Source organism: Meleagris gallopavo, chromosome 6 (assembly GCF_000146605.3).
Source record: "Meleagris gallopavo isolate NT-WF06-2002-E0010 breed Aviagen turkey brand Nicholas breeding stock chromosome 6, Turkey_5.1, whole genome shotgun sequence".
Lineage (NCBI taxonomy): Eukaryota > Metazoa > Chordata > Aves > Galliformes > Phasianidae > Meleagris > Meleagris gallopavo.
This window is the reverse complement of record NC_015016.2, coordinates 1,612,076-1,628,164: the sequence shown is the minus strand read 5'-3', so window position 1 is coordinate 1,628,164 and position 16,089 is coordinate 1,612,076. Positions and strand designations below refer to the sequence as shown.

The 16,089-nt window shown below is 44.9% G+C and overlaps 2 protein-coding genes across 9 annotated transcripts in view; both read left to right on the top strand.

Moving 5' to 3' along the window:
- The first annotated feature begins 1,139 nt into the window (after positions 1–1,139).
- On the top strand, positions 1,140–5,982 carry HIGD1A (HIG1 hypoxia inducible domain family member 1A). Of its 6 annotated transcripts, none has more exons than XM_010712253.3 (4): positions 1,140–1,221; positions 2,499–2,606; positions 4,221–4,355; positions 5,016–5,982. In XM_010712253.3, the coding sequence occupies exons 2-4, from the start codon at positions 2,504–2,506 to the stop codon at positions 5,063–5,065; spliced, it is 288 nt and encodes a 95-aa protein (XP_010710555.1). In that variant the 5' UTR covers positions 1,140–1,221; positions 2,499–2,503; the 3' UTR covers positions 5,066–5,982. The 6 variants fall into 6 exon arrangements, with proteins under 6 accessions (XP_010710555.1, XP_003206929.1, XP_010710558.1 ...); XM_003206881.4 differs by having other exon boundaries at positions 1,159–1,235; XM_010712256.3 differs by having other exon boundaries at positions 1,212–1,230.
- A 231-nt stretch (positions 5,983–6,213) lies between these two features.
- The window catches only part of CCDC13 (coiled-coil domain containing 13), a 31,392-nt gene continuing 21,516 nt past the window's right edge, over positions 6,214–16,089 (top strand). Inside the window, exons 1-5 of one of the 3 annotated variants that reach the window (XM_019616193.2) lie at positions 6,214–6,498; positions 7,387–7,479; positions 7,586–7,809; positions 11,933–12,081; positions 14,467–14,609. In XM_019616193.2, coding sequence (XP_019471738.1) covers positions 7,592–7,809; positions 11,933–12,081; positions 14,467–14,609 — 510 coding nt within the window. In that variant the 5' untranslated portion in view covers positions 6,214–6,498; positions 7,387–7,479; positions 7,586–7,591. Of the gene's footprint in view, positions 6,499–7,386; positions 7,810–11,932; positions 12,082–14,466; positions 14,610–16,089 lie in introns of all 3 variants that reach the window. The other 2 variants (XM_010712259.3, XM_010712261.3) reach the window with 2 other exon arrangements.

Genomic DNA, 16,089 nt, shown 5'->3' with positions numbered 1-16,089 from the left:
CAACAAGTTGCTGAAAAACTATGTTCTGTTTTGCTTCCTGAAAACAGCAGCTTAAAAACCCACTCTTGGGAATGCAACAATGTGCTGAGTTCATCCCCCAAATCCCTATGGTTTTGCAAATACTGTTTGTTCTTAGTGATGCATTAAATATTAAGGGAAAAAGAATAATAATGACAATCTACAGCTGAGCACAGGCACTGCCTTCTGGCCCTGCTGAAGTCCTGGGGCAGGCAAAGTAATGACAGCAGATGGCATCAGCTTCCCTGCCCCATATCTCAGGCCTCTCTGAGGTCACACACAGCTGCTCCTGACCCCATGGCAACGTGCCTTTCTATCACAGGGGGACTTATGAGTTCTGTATGGGTTTCACTGGCTGTTAAGTTCTTTACAGAGAGTGTGGTGAGGTGCTGAAACAGGCTGCCCAGAGAGGCTGTGGATGCCCCGTCCCTGGAGGTATTCAAGGCCAGGTTGGATGGGGCCCTTGGCAGCCTGGTCTAGTATTGAATGTGGAGGTTGGTGGCCCTGCATGTAACAGGGGGGTTGGAGATTCATGATCCTTGAGGCCCCTTCCAACCCTGGCCATTCTGTGATTCAGGGTTTCCAGCACCCAGTACTTGTGCAGCCCCACAGTGTGATGCAGCCACTCCAGACACCCCTGCCCACCACGTCCCTCGAGCAGACATCTCTTCTTTGTGTATCAATGCTGTCACCTCCCCACTGTTTGATTTTGCCCTAAAAAAGCAAAATCCTCCCTGCCCCCCCCTTTCTCTATTCAGTGCTGGGCATAGGAAGCAGAATCCCCTCTGTCCCTTTGTTGCCAAAGTGAATTTAATGCAAAAAGATCGAGCAGAAGGGCTGAGCTGCAATCAGAAAAGTGCAGAAGGGACGGCACTGAAGATCGCTCGGGATGGACGGCTGCCTATGAGCCCACGCCGCCCATCCTGATGGGGGGGAGGGGCGGGGCTCCCGCCGTAACTCAGCCTCGAGCCGAGTGACGTCACGCCCTGCCTCACCTCCTAGTCTATATAAGGACTTCACTCCATATAAGGAGCAAAGCCCCGTCAGGCGGCGCTCGGGATTGGTTGGCGGCGGGCGCGCGGGGCTCTGGGAGCTGTAGTTCTCAGGCGGGGCGAGGCTGCCGGCCAATAAGCACGGGGGGGCGGGGCCTGGTGCCGCAGACGCCGGCCGGTGTCGGGAGCCGAGTGCGGAGTGGCGACTTCAGTGCGCGCTGTGCGGTGGGAGCGGGGCGCCGGGTGCGGGGGTTGAGGGTCGTTTTCCGGCCTGTCTCTTTCCTATCTTTTTTTTTCTGGTTCGCCTCCTTCGTGCCGAAGCCGTTCTCGCGGGCGGCCTTGCAGGCCTCGGTGTGTCCCGGGTGTCGAGCAAGGTCAGGGCGGGTCGGGGCGCTGGGTGCTCCCGGCGGCTCGGTTGGCGTTCCCCGGGCATAAGGTTCCCTGTCCCACGGGAGAAGGGCGGAGCGCAGCTCGGCAAAGCCTTGGGAGCGGTTTGAGCGCTTATTGTAAAGAGCTCTGGGGTGAAATGGGTGTGCAGGAAATGCTGCTCGGCCCTGGCGTGCTGCCTCTTCCGAGGTGTGCTCCGGCAGGTCCCCGGCCTGCCCTTAGCACAGCTCCGCGGTGGGCTTCCGGGGGAGGCTGGGTTGTGTTTGGTATCGAGCGTGTTGGGGCAGCGCTGGGTTGATGGTGGTAGAGATCCTTCCTGAGCTGGCTGTGGTAGCAGGAATGGCCGCTGATTGTTAAGTGATGCTTACAGTGGGAGGCGAACGAGGAGCACGGCGTGGTGTGGGATCAACCACGGGGAGTTCTGGTGGTGATCTCCCTAGTTTGTAGGCTCAGTGAGTAGAGCTCTTGTAATGTGATGTTTGGTTTTATTTGTTTGTTTTTCCTCTCTGGGGAATCGTCTGTGCTGCAATGGAAACTGCTTGTGATGCTGCTGTATCCACCAAGGGCACGCTCCTGCCCTGCTCTCCAGCAGGATGGGCTGCAGCTGTGACAGAGCAGCCACTAAAGGCAGCACTGACTTTCTGCTGCTCTTTCCAGCTGTAGCACTCCTGTTGCATTTCCTGATGGGCAGCAAAAGGGAGGGATGAGCTGAGGGCACGGCAGCTATTAGGGAATCCTCTGGTAAAGAGCGAAGCAGTGTGGTGGAGCACTGAGAGGAAATGTGGGCAGAGACCAAAGCTTTCAGCAGCCTCTTGCTGCCTGTAGGCCTGTGGGAGTGCTGGGATCTGTTGTGGGGTGAAAGATTCAACAGAGCAACAAGTTTCTGCCATCAAACTTTTTTTGAATAGTATACAAGCTTCCCAAAGCTCTATTTGAATTAAATCATCTGTATGCAGCACCTCAGCTCAGTGTCAGCTCTTGTAGCTTGCAGTGAACTAAGCTGATCTTCAGTTCTTGTGGAATACACAAGGGATTTTCTTTTTCCGAAAGTTCCCTTTAACTTATTTATAAAATCTCAAGGGAGACTCCTTGATTTTGCAGGCACCATGTCGTCCGGTCACGAACCTATTTACCCTGAGTATGAGACTGAAACCAGCCAGACGTCGAAGCTGCTACAGAAATTTAAGGAGACTCCATTTGTACCAATCGGTGAGCTTAAGTTTGGGTGTGAGCTTTACATGGGCTCTTTCTGCATGGGAAATCAATATGGCAAACACAGTCCCATATTGTGAATGGGTAATTGCTTTGATACGACTTCCTCTTTGAAATGACTTCCTCATGCAGGGTTGTTATGTGGTAACAGCAGTGCTGCTCATACCTGCGGAGGTATTTGCTGCTGTATAAAGAGAGAAATCGATGAGGCCTCTTGTCTTAATAGCAGACCCAGAACCTACCAAAAAAAAAAAAGCCCAAAACATTTCGGTGAATTTCAAAAAATGTACTTAGGTGGTCCTGTGGCAAGGAGCGCACCTACAGCTGTTCTAAAGTAGTTACTGGCCATGATGTGATTGCTACGAAGCTAACAAAAGAGCAAATGCAAAGTATCTAGAATTCATACCACATGCTAAAGATTAGATAGTTCTCCTTTGCCATCCTGCAAATGCATCCAAATGCATTTTCCCGCTAGGCTTAGTGGTTCCCCAGTTTGAGGAGACTGGTCGAGTTCTCAGCCTCTGCTGAGCCACTAGAAGAGCCTCGAGGAGAGGTTTGTGTGCACCCTGGGAACTTTCCTGTGATTGGGAACCACCTCTAACAGGAGGCAGAGTTTGATTTCGAGCTGCCTTAAATGGACGGTGTTCAGGTCAGTTGGGGTGAGCTGTTCCACAACAGCTGATTGCTGCTTCTGGTTTCTGTGGTCACAGGACTTTGCTCTGTGGCTCATTGGAGCAGACTGCATACTCCATGGGCTGGGTTCCCCCAGGCAGATCAACTCACCCTCAAACTGTGTCAGAGCGACTTGCACCAGAATTCTTAATTTGTATTTAATGAGCCTATTCTATAAATCATGCACAGAGAAAGGCTGTTAGCTTCTCAGGTGGAACTGGTAATATTCTTTTTCAGGTAGCCAAGCTGTCTGGACTTTTGGCAGGAAAATACACACAATCCTTAAAACTTGGCAGCCTTCCTTGAACTATGTAAACAATCATCCTAAATGTGGACTGAAGTGGTGGGGATTGGAAATGGTTGTGTTCTGTGAGAGCCTTTCTGTATACCAGAAGGAAATGGTACAGCTTGGGCTATGTGGTTTGTAGGACTAAAATTAAGTGTCTCTGTGAAGAGACATTGCTGAACTTCTGTCCTGTAGTGTGGGAGAGGAACTTATGACTTGTGTCCTGGTGAAAGAAGGCAAAATGTGACAACACTCAAAATAACATCCTTGGCAGGCAGGTGATATGTTAGGATGCCTCCACACACCATTAGCACTGAGTGTCCCAGCCAGTGCTGAGACGTCTTCTTGAGTGTGAGCTTCCTTCCAAGAAAGCAGGCAGCACCTTGTACTGAGAAATATTGAAGAAATTCTGACACCTTGAGAATGATCCCTGAGTTTCTGCTGTTGTGTTTTAACACCACTGGAAATCGTCATTGTCTTCCCTGCTGACTTGTGACTTAAATGAGGTGGAAAGCAGTGGGAAGGACTGTGCGCTGCGTGCAGAGAGAGATCAGGCAAAAACGTGCTTACTCTCAGGATTTCTTGAGGCAGATCAATGTCACCAAGATGTGGGAGGTGATCTTTACTCACATGGATGTTTTCCTCCTTTGCAGGGATGGCTGGCTTTGCTGTGGTGGTGGGCTATGGGCTGTACAAACTGAAGCACCGGGGGAACACAAAGATGTCGCTTCACCTGATTCACATGCGTGTGGCAGCGCAGGGTTTCGTTGTGGGAGCAATAACATGTGGTACGTTCTGAGCTGGGAGCACCATGGGTTGTGGAGACCTTGCCCCTCTTTTCCTGCTGGTGGATAGTACATGTGTTGAGTATTAAACTCCACTAGCTTTGAGAGTAGAAGTTTTTGACTGCTTTTACATGTGGGAAGCTTCTGGAGGTATTGAAATTAGAGGCAGAGATAAAAGACTGCCTGCTGTTAATGTTTTCCCATGTAAATATGTTGCTGTTTCTGAATTTAATGCACTGGAAAGCCAGCTTGCATAGACAGTGATATTATTGCCAGGAATTGTCCCTGAATGTACTGAGCGATCTGTACTTCGAGGCCCTATTTAAGTATTTTAGCTGTGTGTGTGTTTTGAATGAGTATCCCACAAAATGCTGCTTGCCTAAACTGCATTCCCAGAAAGTGCAAGAGCAAAGCTTGACTTTGGCTGCAAAGTAGACTAGAGTTGGCTGGGGATATGTGTAAAACAGAAAATTTCTGTGTACAAAAAATTCTGTAGTGCTCATCATGACTATTTAAAACAAATAAAAACCAACCAAACAAACCACGGATGACAGAAGAGGAAGGGAAATGCTATTTCTGTTGCTCAGAATCTCAGAGTTCAGGTTTTGAACACTTTGTATTCAATCCAGCTTTCTTTTTCTGTGTTTTTTTTCTGTCACATAGGTGTGCTGTATTCCATGTTTCGGGAGCACGTGTTAAAGCCCAAGGAGTAATAGAAGAATGACCTAAATCTGACCCGGTGGTGACCTGTGTACTGCATCTATAAACCTCATATCAAGGGGTTCTTGAGGAAAAAATATATTATTTTAGAGAATTGCCCTATATTTTTGTATATGGTACGCTGTTCTGAGGCTGGCAGCCTAAATACTAGGCGAATGGGTATGGCAGTCTGGTTCTCTCTTTGATTGGCACTATCATACCCTGCTGTTCAGGGGATAAATAAAGCACCCATAGTCTTCCCCTTGGCTGTTTTACTCAGCCCTACAATTGGTGACTTCTCTTGCTGCCATTGCCCAAAATGACAAAGTCTGAGCTAGCTTTGCTAGGCCTCAGCCAGGGTGTAGAGGCCGTATCTGTAAGATAGCACTGTATTTTCATGTCATCTTCTGTCCTTTATATTTGCCAGCCTCCAGCTTTGTAATTTAGAAGCTTCCAGTAGCGCTGACTGCTAAAATAGAGAGATCTACAAACATCTATTTTATTTTTTATTTAAGGCGTGAGCTTATTTGGTGTGTTTTGGCTATTTAAATGTTATATTTATTCATCATTAATGAAGACACAGGCTCCTTATTTTTACCATGGGCTTTCAGACCCTTGGAGTACTGTATTTTGTAATGTTATTTAGTGTTCTTCTGGCTAATATTTAAATGTAACATTTAAAGTATGTCTGGGTTTAGTATTCTAATGCTTTTAAAGCGTGATCTAGCTCTGACTTATGCAGTAATGTTTTCCCATAGAAATTTTGAAGCATTTACATCTGAAAAGCCCCTTGGGTGAGGTGTAAAACCTTCATGAACTGCCAGTGTGATTTTATGTAGGAACCCCTCCTATCTCTAACAGCAGTCTCAAAAATAAATGTGTTGATGAAATGAGTTGGTTAAAAAAAGAAAAAAAAAACCAAAAAACTGTTCTCTGACTAGCCTACATTCCATCGTGCCAATATGATGTCTAACAAATAAGGTGTGCCCTCCTGCTCTGTGATATGTTGTTGTGGGGAGGAGTGTGCGATGCAACGTGAATAAACAGCTGAGAGCACTGCAGATAACCAATGTTTGTGTGAGGATTTCCTGCGGGGCCGGACTGGGGAGCGGTGTGCTGAGTCACGGGGCTGCTGGAAAGCACCTCCAGCTGCTACAGGGCAGGCGAAGATTCCGCCGCTGCGTTTAGCCGTAAACCGCCCTCCTCTTCCCCAGGATGGAGAAATGGTCGGCGGGAGGCCGAGGGCGCTAAGATGGCGGCCGCACTGAGACCGGCGTTCCGCTCGGTGCGCATGCGCGGCCCCGCGCTTTGCTCCGCCTTCGGCGCGTTGTTGCTATAGGAACGGCGTGGGCCGGCGGCAGAGCCGGGAGCCGGAGAGGCTGGGTACGGCCGTGCCAACGCGGGCTCTGAGGGCTCTGCCGCCGGCCTCGGGGCTGGGGGAGGCCGGGTAGGTAGGCAGGTCCCGGGGGCTCGGAGGGGGTGGGCCGGCGGAGAGAGGCTGAGGGAGCGGCGCGGCCTCTCACGGTGCGCAGGGTGAGCTGTGGCGCATCCCAGAGAGTCCTGAGGAGTAACGGTGCACGCAGATTGTAATTCGTCCTCAGTGAGGCTTGGTGCTGAATAAAGTCCCTCACAGACACGCAGGTGCACTTTGTCCTTCATTGGGCTGCTGGCTGCCTCAGAGTGAGATAGGCCCTGTGCTAATCGCTGTCTGCAGGGAGTGCCGCGCCTGTGGGAGCTTTAGCCATTGGTTTTGTCAGGCCAAAGGTGCACTTGGTTTTAAACAGAAGGAGAGAGGGCTGGAACACTCTAGAAAACAGATTGCCTTAATCACACTGAAATGGGGGTAGGCATTGAAATGGCTAGTGATACTGTTGCTTTAATGTTACCACTCAGTGCTTAGAAAGATTGGGGAAGGTTGTCAGCCGTGCTCTCGGTGCCCAAAGGCAGCGTGTGGATAAACAAGGACCATAGAATCATAGAATGGCTTGGATTGAAAAGGAGCACAATGCTCATCCAGTTCCAACCCCCTGCTATGTGCAGGGTCACCAACCAGCAGACCAGGCTGCCCAGAGCCACATCCAGCCTGGCCTTGAATACCTCCAGGTATTGGGGCATCCACAGCCTCCTTGGGCAACCTTTTCCAGTGCCTCACCACCCTCTGTGTGAAGAGACTTTCAGTCTCTGTAACATGGTTGTTACATTGGCTTCGATTCAGCCCCAACTTGCTCTTCTCTAAAGATATTTGTTTTAAACTGATCTGTTTAAAAAACATTTTAAAACACTTTTTTTAATGTTAGAGTGAAGATAGACCTGAAATTTTTCTTCTGTTTGAAAGGCGTTTGTGGTAAAAGGCTGTTAAAGTGAGGCTGTGAGGCTGAAGAGCGCAGTGATTGAGAGGAAGAGGTGGTGGCAGGGAGACTGTGCAAAGGTCGGCGTGGAAAAACTACAAACCAGCTGTTAGAAGAGGATGTTTTGAATGTGATATTGATCTCTGCTCTCTGTTGCTCTTCGTTTTCTTCTTGTGATGCTTTTAGTAAGCAATGGAGTCAGACATAAGTGGGAACGAACATTTTAAAAGCCAGTTTAAAGCTCTTCAGGTACAACAGCAAAGAAGACTACAGAATCTAATGGAGAGGAAGAAGGAAAAGCAGAACAGTCAGAAGGGTAACAATGGCAATGGAAAGGAGACTTTCAACATCCCAACTGATCTAAACTTGTTTGAAACAGAACAACCTGTAACTGAAGATGACAGTAAAAGGTAAAAGTGTAACAGCACTGCTCCTTCAGGAGATCACCAAAAGTATGTTTAGCGTATGATCTTATGAAAGTCATAGTAGAAGTGCACTTTATCTTCAGTTTCCATTATCCTGAGAAGACTCTCACTGTGTCTGATATGTTTTGCACTGTGATACGCTCTTTATTTTTCAGCATTTCACAAGTAGAGAGCTGCAGGACAGAGGGGCTAAGGTACCAGCTAGGTACTACCTGACCACCTCCAGACACTCAGGGTGACTGAACTGCTGGTTAGTTCCTGCCTAGCTTTGTAAACAAGTTCTCTACATGACTAATTTCCTTGAGACCAATATGTGCAAAGCATCACGCAGCTAACAGGTATAAACCAAAGGCCTGCAGCCCAGAGAAGTGTTCTTCCACGTATTTTTCACATATGACATGATTTAGTGGTCAAAAGACAGCCATAGGAGATGAAGTATATGTCTAGGAGAGTCTCGTAGATAAGGTTGCCTCGTGGGTGAGATAATTGACAGGGATAGACAAGGTAGGATTTTAAAAGATAGTAGGGTCAGAGGTTTGGGTCTTATCTCACCCGCTGAGGGAGTATCTGGGTTATCAGGATACTAGACATTCTACTGTGAATCTTTATCTTGCATTTGGAGCTGAGTGCACAATTCAATTTACTGGACCAGATTTGAAACCCCAGCTCAGATCATCCATCTTCCTCCTAGGATGTAGTCACTATCTCCTGACACAATTAATTTATTTGTATTTTTATGAACTAGAACAGGCTTGGAGTTGGACAGATTCCAAAGATGTCTACTGTTACTACAGTGTTGGCTCTTGTGTGATTTTCTCCCTATTAAGTGGTGTAGACAGCTTAAAGAATTCCTGCTTTTGCTCACCACTTGCAGCTCTACTGATACAGCTGTTTTCAGGGCTGTGCTGGAAACTGAAATCAGTTTCTGGGGCAAGGCTATTTTTATTTCAGTGATCTAGATTATAGCCTTAGCCACACAAACTGTTTTATTGCTGCCATGATAGGGAGGTGGCTGTGGAACATGGGTAGGTAGAAGGAGCTGCCAGCTCTGCTAAAACCTGCAGATCACAGGTGGAAAGCCACACAGGTATGTACCTTTGAGACAATTTTCCCTCCCATAATCTATAGTGGGGAAAGACACTTCTAGCAAGGCTTATCAGGCCACTAACCAAGCTTTATTGGGCCCTAAATGCTGTTCTTCCTTCTGTGTTACTCTGGGCAGCTTGTTTCTGAAGGTTGCTTCACATCCAATTATGTATGGTACAGCAGAACCTGGGAATGAACCAGTGAAGTTTTCAGGTGCTTCTGGGAATATGGTGTTCATGCTGGAAGAGAAACCTGTGTGGAAGCAGGAGCTGAGCTTTCAGAAAGAAACTGAAGCTCTCCTTCTTGCTTTCCATGCAAAGATGGAAATCTTCACACATAGGTTCCTCTCCAATTCCCAGTGTAAGCTTCTGATCTGTCCTCTTACCAATTGTCCCCTTCAACATTTTTTTAAAATGATAGTACGCAAAGTACACTGTGGAGATTTGATTTATTACTGCAGAAGGAGACTGATTTCCACATTTCAACTATGAATTTGATTGGGGGAAAGGAATCTGAGGAGTTGCTGTGACATACTGGTGGAGTGAGGTGCAGAGTACAGGAGAGTCCCAGCAATTCTGGCAATGCTTCTCTGACATTTGCAGCTCAGTAATTTAGGTCTAAGCAATTCAAGAGCTGTTACTTAGCTTTTCTTTTTTTTTTCAGTAGCATTGACCATTAAAAGTCCTCATTTGACATACCAAGCATAGCAGACTACAGATTTATCTGGATTGTCCTTTGTTCGTGTATGTCTACATTTGGCAGAAGAGTAGTTATCAAATCCAGGCAGGATTTGCTTCTGGAAAGAATTCATGGTTGTGTACGGATACTGTGTTGCTGTATTCCCATGACAACACATTAGAAAGTCGTTCCCAAGTACAAGGACTCCCTCCGTATGGTCTGCAGCAGCAGTGATTTCTGTATGTCCACGCTGTTTACAGCAGCAATTCCTCCTCTCAGTTATCATCCTTCCTGTGGGCCTCAGGAGTTCATTTTTCCTTCCTTCCGTTCCTCCTTCCAATTTTTATTCAGGCATGTGTCTAGCTGACATTTCTGTCTGTTTTTCTGTAATTTTATCTGTTTTGGTGCCTTTAAGATTAAGTGATTTTCACCATCAAATGGAGAATCTGTAACAGAGTTGGGAAAGATACCTGAATATCTGTTATAGACGTTGCTCACAAACTTCTGGCTCTGTTTTTTTTGAACTACAGTAAAACAAGTGAGCTTTCTGCAGCATGTTTCTTTTGACTGTTTTTCCATTGCTGAACCACTTGGGTGGGAACCTCCTTTGTAATGCATCGAGTCACTCTGTGATGGGGTGGGAATAAATCTCTCAAATGAGACTCCAGCTCTGTGCAGTTGGGATTTCCAGCCGTTTTACTACAAGTGCTGTTTGTTAAGGTTCTGAAGGCAGCTCTGAGGAAGAGATCTCTGATCAGGTGTGCTGTGAGCTCAGAACCTTGTTTACATGTTCATTTCATAACAGTTGAAAATGTTTTTGTCCATGTATCCCTCATTCAATCAGCACAGTTTTGTTGCTAACTTCTGTGTGTAGTACATGTGGGAATAACTTAGTTTTGTCTTTTCTCTGCTCAGATTGCCTCTTGCTTTCTTCTGCTTTGTAAACAACTGACTTTGATCTCCCTTTGATTTTCAGCTTTGGAGCAGAAGTGCATTGCTTAATTATGGATTGTGAATCATCTTATGAATTGCCTCTGTAGTTTATAACAGTGTTTTAAGGGGTCATTCATTCTGACATGCACATACAGAGCACGCATTTAAGAGACTGGTTTGAGCAAAAAACTTGCTAAAACTTTTGAGAGGAAAGATTTAGGTGACTGTTGAGATAGCTGACATCTGGCTCTGGTTGTGCTTATAGCCACGTACTGAAACAACTGGCCTTCATTCAAATCTCTGTGATCACCCAGGCTACCTACTTCCTTTACCAGCTGCAGGCTGGAACAATCTGCCTGTAGACTTAAGGCGTGGGACTGTATTCCAGATTAAGTCACAAAATGCCTGTATTCAAGGTCACAGTGCAGGCTGCTTGTGCCCTGTGCTATCTGGGGTGCCCTAGGGTATCAGGGATATCTACATGGGAGTGGCAGGAGACCTGTGCCTTTCAGCAGCAGCAGCTGGGGGCTGGGTGGGCAGCTCAGATGGCACCTATGTGTGGATAATCAAATTGCATCTCCTCACCAGATAGTGGGCTCAGATAACTCTGGGACATCTTGGATAGATGTCTGTGTTTTCACAGTCTAATTGAGCCCCCAAGGTCCTAACTTCCAGATTTTACATTTGGAGGAATTGTCATGAAAGGACAGCAAAGAGATTAAAGTTCTTCAACCCTGAATGTCTGAGAGAAATGAAACCCATAAATGTTACTAAATGTAACAGAGAATCGGAGGAGCAAAGCTATTTCCTCTCATTCAGAGAGCTTTTTGATCATCTTTTTTCCTAAAAGAATTCCAAAAAGTAACAATACAAACTGATGGTAGTCCATCCTGGCAGGGTTCCAAGAAAATCAAAGGAGGACATGGGAAATTGGTCTTTTTTTGAATTGCTATGAAGAGTTCATTTTTGAAGAAAGAACCTCAGTAGCAGCTTTTGTAGCTTGTGCTCTGTTGGCTTCTATTGGCTTTGGTAAGCATAGAAAGTAAAGCCTGAATGTCACGGGTGCTGAATGGCAAGCCCACCTGTTTCCTCTGAAGAACCAGGTAGGTAAGTTTGAATGAGATGAGACTCTTCAGCAGCCTCAGGAGTCCTGGAAAAAATAACTGCTCTGTGATGTTTTGCTCCTGAGAACACAAGGAAATGCAGAATTTTTGAAAAAGACATAAGCTAACTGAATAGGTGAAATATCAGATGACCGGCTGGTGTTCTGCTTAATTCAGTAAACCCATTCCTGGTGAGCTCAGCTCATTCAGCATACAGTCGTTTCACTACTTTATTTCTAGAAGCATCTCTTTGAAACACATTCTAGTTACATCTGCCATTATGACTTCCTTTTTTTTTTTTTTGTCAGATTGCTTGAGGTTGAGAATGAAGAACTTCAGGATCAGCTTCGAGAGATCCGGGATGAGAACTGCAGACTATACAAACTGGTGACAGAGAAAGATTTTGAAATAAAGCAACTGCAGAAAAAAATACAGGAGGATCGATTGGCTTTGTCAGGTAAACACAGTAGCTTTGTGTTCACGTTACACTTCCAATGTTTGTTTGCTGCTGACAATAAAAGGAGAAAAACAACATAATTGTGAGATAAATAAACCTCCTGGCAGTAAAATATTTATGTGACATCTATTTCACCTGTTCTGTGCTAAAAAGGAGTATTTCAGGCATAATGTGCTTGCCTCCATTTCCACTCCTGTAATAAACTTCTGCTAAGAAGATCCAAATTCAGCTCTTATAACTGAGAAAGAATTGCAAGGCCTAAGCTGACACTTTGGCATTTGCAGCTATCTAGACATCAGTATCTCTCCCACTTAGGAGTCTCACTGGCAGTGGGAAGTTCCTTGCAGTGATTTGACATGATAGCATGTACACATGGATTGATGTATGCATCTTACTTGCATCTTCCTTCAGTTTCATGAGCTGCAAAATTTGAATGCTACTGCTCCCCTTTTTAAAGAGCTCCTTGAAGGACAAGAAATGGTCTGATATTACCAGACATGTCAGGCCAAAGACATAGAATATTGTTATCAGTAACTGTAAGTCCCTTTAAAGAATTACTGTGCTCTTTTGGGATACACGGTAATTTGTGCTCCTCACAGATCTACAAACTTGGCACTATCAGCACAAAAAAATGATGACTCAGAAAGTTTAGAAGCCTTTTTATTTATGTCAGAGAGCAGTGTTGCAGGTTTCTCAGCTACCTAGTGTTACATTCCTTATTCAGGCTTCTTTTGTTTAAATGCCTGAATAAGATACATGCAGAATGCTGGTTCAACAAAAAGTCCAGCTTTAAAGTTGTTTGGACGGCCTTTGAAGATTGAATTGTGCAGTTTGAACCTCCTCCACTGGGTGCCACTGTTGTGCAGGACAGCGGTGATGATCTGGCTGGTAGTGAAGGGGAAAAGCAGCAGTAAGCAGGACTAAATAATGTATATATTATATTTTCATTCTTAATAATTAGTTGCAGCTTTTATTTAGGGTAGATGATACGGTGTTACTAGGTCAAGACAGGAACAAGAAATGCTGTTGCAGCTTCTTGGCTGGCAAATAACCAGCCTGTGGCAGTTTGTCCATACCTCTGTCTTTCCTGTTTACTTTGTGGCAAGAGACTTCCATGCTTTTCAGGGAAACAAGAATCTTTAATTAAATGTGTGCCATGTGTTTGAAGACGTTGCATGGGAGCCTGAGCCTGTTTCTAGGTTAGTTTAGTATGTATTGTTGTCCTTAGCAGCCATTATTTGTTATGAAAGCTAAGGAATAAATAGCTGCTAGAGGAAACATATCAGATAAAGAAGTAAGAACAGTGGAAATGCTTTTAAAAATAATGAACTTCTTATTTACTTTGCAAGGTTTTAAAATAGTGACATGGGGTCACATTCTGTTCTCACCTGTATTCTGCATAGCTTCTGTGAGCTCTCCAGAGGTTTTATGGGACTCAGAATTCATTTAAGAGTAGTCTGTCATCTTTGCATCTCACTGTAGTTCTAGAAATTAATTTTCACAGATATCAGCAGAAAAGTCACTAGGAATACTGAAGGAGGGTGAAAGAATTAAAAGGAACGAGAACAGCTAATTCATTGTACAATGTCCCAGTCTTCATCTAGCCCAAATGTAAGGTGTTATTGCAGACTGATACTCACTGCTGAGCTAGAGGTTTTCTTGAGCACTATGTGTAATTATATCAATTTTGCACTTGTACGAAAGCTTTTCTTCACCTATGTGGTATTAACAAAAGCCAAGACTGCAGAATGCATTCCAGGGATTTCTTTATCTGTGACACTAACTAACCCTCTCTGATGAGGAAGTGAGTGAAGTGTCTGTTTAAAAGATCACAGTGAAGCTCCGTGTGTAATCACAAGGGACACATAAATAGGCACAAAGAAATCTGGATGTTATCCAGCACCCAACTGCAGTAATGTCCCTGACCTTTAAGGACAGATGTCTACCAAAGTTTGCACCTCTGTTTCAACAACTCCAGAAGTAAACAACCAGCGCAAAGTAGAGTGTTGTCTTTTTCTGTAACATGCCACATTATGCCACCTGGTCATAGCAGCCCTTCACAACGGTGAGCAGAAAGCACCTCTACCATTTCCATGTAGAAATATTGCTATGACCACTGTTGTGGTCTTTTGTAACGTGGCTGTTGCTAAAGTGTGAAATGTGGCTTTGCTAGCCACATTGTGGTGCTTGTTCAAAGAACCAAGCAATCCAGCTGGAATCACTGTCGCCTCTTTTCCCTCTATTACTCATTTAAGTGCCTGGCACAGCGCTGAGAAATGGCTTAGACAATAACAGTACGCTGTGAGCTGGACAGAGAACAAAAGCATCATCTATTGTGACTCTTGCCTGTAAGAAATATCCTTTGCTTCTTTGTGTACTTTCCAGGGACGTCTGGTTTAGCGGGGGATGTTGCAGCTACTAAAATAGTTGAACTGGCCAAAAAGAACCGTGAGATAATTGCCGAGACTGAGAGTGAAAAAGCCAAAGTGAAGCAATTGAATAACAAAGTCAGAGAGCTGGAGAGAGAAGTGAGACATTTTCCATGTTTTCTTTTTCTTTATGCTAGAACACAGAAGTCCAGCTTTTGGGATTGAGGAGCTGTAGCAGCTGTGGGGTTGATTCATGTTGCCATTTTGAATTTGCTCTTGCATCCGTGCTTGGAGTTCTCATCATTTTTATCTGTGCTGGGAGGGGAGGGATGTGTGCCCTCAGCTGTTTCCACCGTTGCAGAAAGGAGGAGCTAGGAGAGGACATCAGTAAGTTGTAACAAGCCAAAGATGTGTGAAATGCCATTTGGAAATGTTCACTTGTATTTTGAAGCACAAGTGGCATAAATGCTGTTTGAACTGAGGTAGGAATAAATTATATCACTTAAGACAGCAGATCTTTACTCAGGCAGATGTGTTTTTTGGTTTAGTGTGACTTTCTTATATGGGCTGACCTTTGACAGGACTAATTTTTCTGAGATGAAATGAAAATTAGATGCCCTGATCGCAGTGTTTACTTTGTTCATTGGCTCCTACTGTTGTTCTTTATAGACTTTTGGTAAATTTTTGATCATTTTTAATGATCTTTGCCTCCTCGGAAGACATCACTTAAATGTATCAATAACATTTATTTTGCTATCTGACAAATGCATTTTGACTCCATCTTCTGCAATCACATATCGTCATGAATGATTCATCCATTGGAACTGTACCTATTATTTGAAAGATGGAGAAGTGTTGGATGATATGTTTAAGAACTGCACAAATGAAGAGAATTCTGGTCAGAGGGTCTTCTGAAAGACCCTTCTGGCTGGATGGCTAAGAAATATCTGGCATAGCTGGGGACCTCTGAAGTCTCACACGTAGGGAAGCAAGACATAAATAATTACAGGAAATATTCCAGAAAAATTTGTCTTGGTTATAATCCTCTGCTGAAGAAGTACAATGACCATTATTCAGTCAGAAACTTCAAACATTCTCTGATATTTACCCAAAAGAAAAGTACTTCAGACACTTCAGAAAAGGAGGTGAATAAACAGTAATTGCTGATGGAGGCAATGGTAAACTTCTCAGATATGAACCAATCTGTTCCTTGGACATTAGCACCATCAAAATCCAAACCCAATGAAGCAACTTGTCTCTTCTGAGATAGAGATGAACTTTAATGTGGGGGTACCTATCAGAAATACCCAATCCTGGAGGCATTCAAGGCCTCGTCCCTGCAGGCATTCAAGGCCAGGCTGGATGTGGCTCTGGGCAGCCTGGTCTGCTGGCTGCCGACCCTGCACATAGCAGGGGGTTGAAATCAGATGAGTATTGTGGTCCTTTGCAACCCAGGCCATTCTATGATTCTATGAAATGTTCACTGATGTGTAAGAAAAGCCACCACAGATAGGAACCTGTGCAGATTCACATCTATTTAGTGATTTGAAGCTAAGCTGATGATAGAAAGAACCAAGACATCTAAAGTACATTTCAGTTCTCTGTTCATAGGCAAAAAAGCAGCATTTGAGGCAGTGCT